Source organism: Sesamum indicum, linkage group LG2 (genome assembly GCF_000512975.1).
Source record: "Sesamum indicum cultivar Zhongzhi No. 13 linkage group LG2, S_indicum_v1.0, whole genome shotgun sequence".
Taxonomy (NCBI): Eukaryota; Viridiplantae; Streptophyta; class Magnoliopsida; order Lamiales; family Pedaliaceae; genus Sesamum; species Sesamum indicum.
In genome coordinates, this window is record NC_026146.1 from 12,860,609 (window position 1) to 12,868,398 (window position 7,790).

Consider the following 7,790-nt stretch of genomic DNA (forward strand, 5'->3'; position numbering starts at 1 on the left):
TAAAACACTAATTGAACAAAGTCCAAATAAATTTGATTTCTCGCTTATCAGAGACTGATAACCATCATCCTTTTTGAAAAAAATTAACTGAATAAAAATTCAATTCATTTAGATGGTATTCATGCATTTTTGTCTTATATGTGGGCATTCTGGTGAAAGGCTAAACAATTAAAATCATTTAGCTAAATATGAGATTATTTTATCATTTTCTAATCATAATTTTTTATCATCTTAAGTAAACAAAGGATGAAATTATCAAATCCAAACGGAATTTCTACTTTAGTCCTATATTTATCGATTGCCCTTTTATTTCATCTTATAAACACAAGTTTTTGACATTGCAACACAAATTTTGTTGTTGTATTGATTATAATATCTATAAATTACTTTTTTAATCTTTCTTATAGTATATTTTTAAATATAAAATATAATTTATTATATAAACGGAGGGACTACGTGTCAAAAAATAATAAAATAAAAATGAAAACAAACAAAGCCGATTGACGTTGACTCGAATTCCTAATGCCTGTTTGTACCCTATCATCATTTACTGTAGTGGACCTCGGCCCAAATCTAAAAGTGGTATACAGGCCGCCCACAGTGCATCACTAGCCCAACAAAAACCGACCTTTAATCATCATGGGCTCACAGCCGCCCTTACGACGTCGTCGCAAGTATCAGTTTTGCAATTTAGTCATTAGAGAATAACAAAAGAAGAACAGAAGGAAAGTCAATATATTCACCCTCTTCCCTGAAATTGAAAATCGTTAGGGCTCCGTCTGATCGTACGCCATGGCTATGCAAGCTGGAATAGGGTTATCGAGGATCGTGTTAATAGTCGGAGCAGGTATATTGTGTTTGGATTTTCTTTATATATGTATATACTGGTGTAGTTTGATCCGAGAATGTGTAAAATTTTTTCTTGGAATGCTTGATGTGGGTTAGGTTATACCGGAACTGTGCTGTTGAAGAATGGTAAATTATCTGATGTGTTGGGTGAACTGCAGGTACTGAATTTTCCTTCTGCACTTCTTCTGAAATCACTTTAGCCTGGTTTCTTTTGACTTTTTTCACCGTATTTTTTTCTCTGAATTCATCTGTATTTTAGAATTTTAGCATAGTTTAGGTGAATTACTAACTGTGAGGCGTGTTTCTTTGCATTTTAATTATTGCACCAGAAGTGTTAAGGTTGTGTACGTGAAAGTTAATATGGTTGTCATGTACTTGACAGTTAATTCTGGGAATTTCTATTTTTTAGAACTCTGTGCACTATATATTGAGCAACTTGGGGAAATAAGCGGCTCCCTGTTGAAATAACTTAGTAAGAAATTATTTTCTTGTTTTGAGGGATAATCGAATTTATTGGCGTTTCTGTTATATAATCTTCTAATTAAGTTTTTTGATATGTCTAATTGATCTAAAAACATCATGCCCTTTTCTGCATGCTGCTTTTAATATCTTTCGTATTGAAGATCCTCAAACTACTTTGATAATAATAAGTATATAATTGTATGGCTGCATGTATGCTATGCACATGTCGTTGACTGCCTAATGATTTTTGGGTTCCATATTTGGCAGAATTTGGTTAAAGGCATGGAGAAAACAGGGGAGAATGAGGGTGACTCTGATTATTCTGATGCCATTGCGGCCCAGGTATCATCCTGGTAACTTTATAACATTGTTGTTGTATTATTTAAAATTTTTTGTTTTCTTCATGAACATATTCTCTATTTAGTCTCTCATCAATTCTTTTTTAGCATGTTATCTTTGACTGGAGCAAAATGCAAAATCATTGCTTGAAAGCTTGTATCCATTAAAATTGAGAAAGTTATATTATGGAAACTATGGGACCTTTAACTTCAAATGCCCCGTCTTGGGTGATTTTTCATTTTTGACTGTGGAAATGACTTTGGTGTAGGATTTAGTTCTTTACTTTATATCTTTGTACTACTACAAGTAGGTTCTTCCAACTTACTATCCTTTTCTTTGATGATGTATGTGCAATTGGTGTTCTTTATATATCATCTTTCTATGAGCCAAACTATGGGACTTGAGTTGGAAGCACCTGGAGTGTGATAGCTGTGAATAAATGAAGAAGTTATTCGAATTATAGGTTTGAATTTTGGTTTATTCTTTTTCAGGTTCGTAGGTTGGCCATGGAGGTTCGACAGCTGGCCTCATCTAGGCAGATTACTGTTTTAAATGGGAACTCTGGCCAAAGTCAGTATCTTGTGTTTAGCTCAGCGAGTAAGAGCATATAGGTTTTATAGTTGTCTAAGGGAGACTCTCGCTTTTGTCTCTGGACACAGGTAACTTGACATCTCTAGTAGTGCCAGCTGCTGCTTTGGGAGCCTTGGGTTATGGATACATGTGGTGGAAGGTTAGACTTAATACATTTTACATTCATTTGGGTCTGGGAGCATTCCATTATTATATTTATTGCTGAGGATATGCCTTCTGTAGTAAACAAATTCCTCTTTTTGTTGTTTTGACCCCTTCTTTTCTCCATCTTTTAAATGTTAGGGTCTTTCATTCTCAGACCTGATGTATGTAACAAAGCGCAACATGGCAAATGCTGTTTCAAACTTGACAAAACATTTGGATCATGTGTCAGAGGCTCTTGCTGTAAGTATGCGGTAATCTGTGTACGTAATCAATAGCCACCAATTTTACCCCCTAACTCATGCATCCTGATGCTGAAATCCATCAAGAAGGTTATTGTGTCTTCTTGATACTTGTTTTATAACTGGTAATCGTTTTATTGATGATTGGTGGAGCAAGAGTAGTTATGTAGTGGTCTCTCATTATTTAGTTATATAATTTTCTATTTTATACCATGTCGCTTCATGACAGAAGTTACTTGTTTCTCATGAATCTGCAATGTTATATTAGTTGCAACTTTCAGTAATGCAACTATCTTAACATGTGTTTTTCTTTATCAGGCGACAAAAAGGCACTTAACTCAGAGGATTGAGAATTTGGATGGGAAGCTAGATGAGCAAGTAGAGATTTCCAAATTAATTAGGAATGAGGTATGTTGAAGATGCAAAATTACTGTTTCTTTTGATCGTAAGGCTAGTTTCCCTATAAAGCATTGTAGTTTTGTCATTAGCATCAACTGTAGATTGGCTTTGAGACCTGTAATTATGGTTCTCGTTCTTCCGCTAGATTTAAAGATCAGATTGCAATCTAGACTAATAATATTAAAAGGCATGAGAACTTCTGTTTGAGACCATGAACTAGTGTAATTATTTCAAATTTTTTTAACTTGTGAAACAGGTCAATGATGTCCGTGGTGATCTCTCTCAAATTGGCTTTGATTTGGATGAATTGCAGAGGATGGTTTCTGGTTTGGTGGGTTTGATTTAGTCTAGTTCTTTTTTTATTTATTACCTTTTTCAGAATGATATGCATTTTTGTAGAATTTATGTCACGAAATGGGCCCGAAACTATCAATTTTGCTTATGAATCCAACTCAATCCCATTTACTGAAGCACACGGTTGTTTACGTTATATGATCTTGTACAGTCAACTGGTTAATTCACTAGGAACTGAAGAAAACTAGACTTTCTACGTTGTGACCATGCAAGAAAATGGTTGTAGAAGTGTACCTTACTTTTTTTTCAAACTTTACTCAGGTTGTAGATTTGAAATTTGAGCCTGTAGGTATAAGATGTAGTTGTGTAATGCACCCTCTTGGAAAGTGCAAAAGAGTAAGGAAACGAGAAATGGAATTTCTTATGATATTAATAGTTGTTTCAGGTTTTCAATTTTACAATGCAAATACAGGAAAATGAGTAGCAGTACCATGATTATTTATCACTAACTGCTAAGCAAACTGATCTAGGGTATGCTCTAGTTAATTGCATCTACAATGTGTTTCTGATAAATTAATCTTAACTACTAGGATTATAAAGGTTAATTAACTTGTTGAGTGTTGACATTAATGCCCAAGAAACAGATTTCCTGTGTGTGAGCAAGAGAATGCCTCAAAGCTATCTTGATATGTGGAAGGGATTGTTGTGGGCCATAGGTTAGAAATTAGGGAATGCTTTTGTAAAGGTTTGTTGTTGGCAGTATGAAAAGAGCTGGTCACTATATCTTATAAGAGATTCAAAGAACTGACCAAGTTAACATTTAAGTTCAGAATAGAGAGAGAGAAGTTTCTTATTAGCTGACAGTTGATTCTGGCTTTTATTTTACTGTAAATATAAGAGATAGAGATGCAGCCTATACTGAATACCTGTCTTAAGGCGGCACTTATAGTAAAGTATCTTAATCACGACATTCAGGGAATGAATTTGTCTTGGGCACATCCTCCATCTGTCTGACTCTCTCCCCTCCCCCCTCCTTTTTTGCCATTCGGTTTGGGTGTTCTTTCTGTCATTAGGGTGATAGTCGAATTTAATACTATCCTTTGTCTGAAGAAAACACCAAGTTTTGTCTCTTCCGACACTATTCCATGCACAAAAAGTATATGCATTCACGTTATATACTGAATGCTTCTTTATTGGTTTTGCATATTGATTGCTGTAGTTTCTTTGAGGATCCAACACTAATAAGCTGCCAATGCAAATAAGCTGCTTCCTATCACTTTGATGCTTCCTTTTGGTTTCCAAGAGTGACGATTATACAACTTAGTTCTGATGCAAGTATCTCACATTTATGGATGCACATAACTTTGTGCTTGAAATGTTGATAAAAATCATCTTTATGTGGTTGATGTGTTTTGCATTGTCATGTTTCCTAGTGCTTCATTATCTTCCTCTCCTCTCTTATCCTATATTTGGATTGCAGGATGGCAAGCTACTCACCTTAGAAGGCAAACAGGTGAAAATACTTAAAACTTTTTTCCTAAACTGAAATCTTTCCACTATACCTTTTTTTTTTTTTTTTCTCGACTCGTCCAAGCTTTAGTTGCTATTTGGGCTTGAATATTTCCAATAAACAAGTTACTCTAAATTACAATTTTAACTCTGAAATTCATAACAATGATGTTAAATGTTGATTGTTTATTCATACATTTGTTTTATAGGAGCTTGCAAATGCTGGGGTAATGTATCTGTGTAGCATTGTTAATGGAAGAAAGGTGAAAATGCCGGAAATGCTTCAGGTTTGGAATATTCTTTCTCTTGCTTCACAATCTTTGCATAAAACTAATACTCTCTCCGTGGAAAGAATTTTGGTCAAATTTGACTTGGTATGAGGTTTTCAATGAGAGTTGAATCTTTTGTGTCCTTATACACTACGTCCCACATTATTTTGATTTAGTCCTTAATTTTTAACAGAAGCATTTGTTTAGGAAATGGGGTCTGTCTTTGAAATATCCCAAATAGGAATTAGAGCGATAAAGTTTATATATGCTACATAAATCTACCAATTTGTATTGAATATAGATTGATAGACTTTGATTTCTGTTCGAAAATCTCTAATTCCAGGTGGTGTTTTCCACTTTCAAAAGGGGGTAGGTTCATAAAACAAATTACATAGGAGTTGTTTTAAATAACTAGGGGAATGAATTTCAGGCTCTCTAAGAGAAATAGTTCTTAGAAATTGAAAAACTGAAGCTTATCAATGTACGACAAGATTGTAGGTGAGCTATACCTGTCCATCTGTGGTCTAGCAATCTATAGTGACACAGCCCTTATTTTGGTGTGATCTAGTTGTTTCTTAGTTAACTAAGTATTTATAGTCCCACAATCAAGTCATTGTGATCCTATAGTGCATCCCTTACTTTTTTCCCTACTGGGTTTATAACTCTTCTTTAGAATTTCTATTCCATCTGCTTTTATTATGTTAGTTTAGTAGATTCTTTTTTCTTTGTTTGTGCTTCTAATCGGGTTATCCCAGGGTAGTCTTCCTTTCACCTTGACCGAAAAATCACGTCCTCTCTGATGTTAATTGCTTATTGTATTGAAGTGTTTAGTGCCTGTTTGTGTTAGTTATTTTATCTTTTCAATGTTTTTGTGCAGGATCAACTTAAAATTGCTGGAAACTCGTTGCCAAGTCTAATGGTACATCATATACTTTTTACTCCCTTTCTTCTAGGCACAAATTTTCGGGAACACAGAAATGATAATATATAATAAATAAATCATGCGCACAATTATTTCTATGGTAATATGTAAGAAATTTTAGTATTTTGGTAAGGAAATCAATGCTAGAGCAGGACTTTCAAGTTCACTATTATGTCTACTGTTACTGGTTGATAATTCATTGGGATTTTCTTCCTATTGTTACTCCGTACTTTGATGACAGTATCAAGTCCTGAAACAATCCTAGACCCCTGATTGTTCTTGCCATCAAAGCTGGCCTGCTTTAATAGTCTTTTCTCGCTTGGTTTTGAGGGAAGAGACGACATCATGAATCAAAAGACTGTTGATAATCCTACATGCATACTTGTCAAGAAAAATGTCATTCATAGCTTTTATGTTGGAGTTAATTTTAAGGTAGTCATGTAGATTGTATGTGTGAATACCACTAAGAAGAAAGAAGGGAACAATTCGAAAAATTATGTTGTTCCTAGATCAATTTCGTCATTCTTTTAGCTTTTTGTTTCGTCTAAACTTTCTTAATATAATCATATTAGAAGTTAAATCTATTACATCTCACATGCCATTTGATATGATTCCTTCCAGGGTCTTAAGGAGATTGCAGATTCTGGTTCTTCTGGAAATAAGTTACTGACAGATGGAAATACCCAAGATGGTTCCAATAAGATGAATAAAACCTTGATAAGGTATATTAGTTGAAGCTTTTTATCTTAAGTTGTTGCTAACATTTCTGAGCTTGTTTGGTTCGGGCAAAAAATTAATGCACAAGAAATGTGAAAGTAAAAGGGGACTATGTGGAAATCATTCATGTTTGGTTAGGGAGAATAAATGAATGGCAGTTAAATTGGATATATATGAAGCCCTGCCTAGGCTCAATTTTGTTTTTGTCCAAAATTGGGTGGAAAGTGGATTATAAAGCTAAAAAAACCAAAAGAAAAAAAAAAATACCCATTTTGTATATAGGGTATGTTTAATTTATCAAATAACGAGGAGAATGATTATATCAAATCTCAGAGGAGGTAGCTATAGCTTACCCACATATTAATTTACTATATTATGTTCAAATGTAATTTATCTATAGAACGTTTTATTTTGAAGTATTGGCATCTGGAAAGTATTTTATATTTGTTCTTAATTTTTATTCATATTTTTATTATTTAGTTTTCAGATTTAATCTTTTAATAATTTATAATTTTTTAAGTAATAACTTGTTTCTAAATAAAGAGAAAAGGGTTAATTAGTACAATATCAAAAAGTAGTATTTCCTTCTCAATTATTTTTTCCCTACCAAACATGCGTAAGAATTTGAAATTTACATTCCTTTGGATTATACCAAACAACTTAAATGTACTATTCTCTTCTCTTTTCCCTTGCACATACCCCCCCCCCCCCCCCCCCCCCCCCACACCCGTTTTTTATAGCTCAGTTTTGTCGTCTGAGTTTACTTCTTCATTTCTGCACTCGCAGTACCTGCAAATTTTGTCCTGCAGTTAAGACCAACTAACTAAAATGCAGGACCACTTCAAACATGTGTTGAGACTGCTACCCTTGTTGGCATGCTGCTGGAGCAAGATTCTGTGTGCAATATAATCTGCTCGATTATGATTCTTACTGGGAAAGTGGTGCAGCTCTTCTGTCTATTCTCAAAATGATGTGTTATCTATGCGCATAGTCTATTTCTCCCTTTTGAGATTTCGAATTTGTACTGTTAGAAAAACTTATAAGCACTTGAGTGAT

General features: G+C 34.1%; 1 protein-coding gene across 1 annotated transcript in view; it reads left to right on the top strand.

Moving 5' to 3' along the window:
• LOC105156013 overlaps positions 691-7,790 on the top strand; it is a gene marked incomplete in the record, with an annotated part of 7,296 nt that continues 196 nt past the window's right edge. Inside the window, 13 exon segments of the mRNA XM_011072028.2 lie at positions 691-847; positions 946-1,007; positions 1,579-1,653; positions 2,142-2,220; positions 2,310-2,380; positions 2,524-2,625; positions 2,943-3,032; positions 3,280-3,354; positions 4,798-4,830; positions 5,036-5,113; positions 5,973-6,014; positions 6,639-6,739; positions 7,569-7,790. Of these exon segments, the coding sequence (XP_011070330.1) occupies positions 793-847; positions 946-1,007; positions 1,579-1,653; positions 2,142-2,220; positions 2,310-2,380; positions 2,524-2,625; positions 2,943-3,032; positions 3,280-3,354; positions 4,798-4,830; positions 5,036-5,113; positions 5,973-6,014; positions 6,639-6,739; positions 7,569-7,590 (885 nt within the window).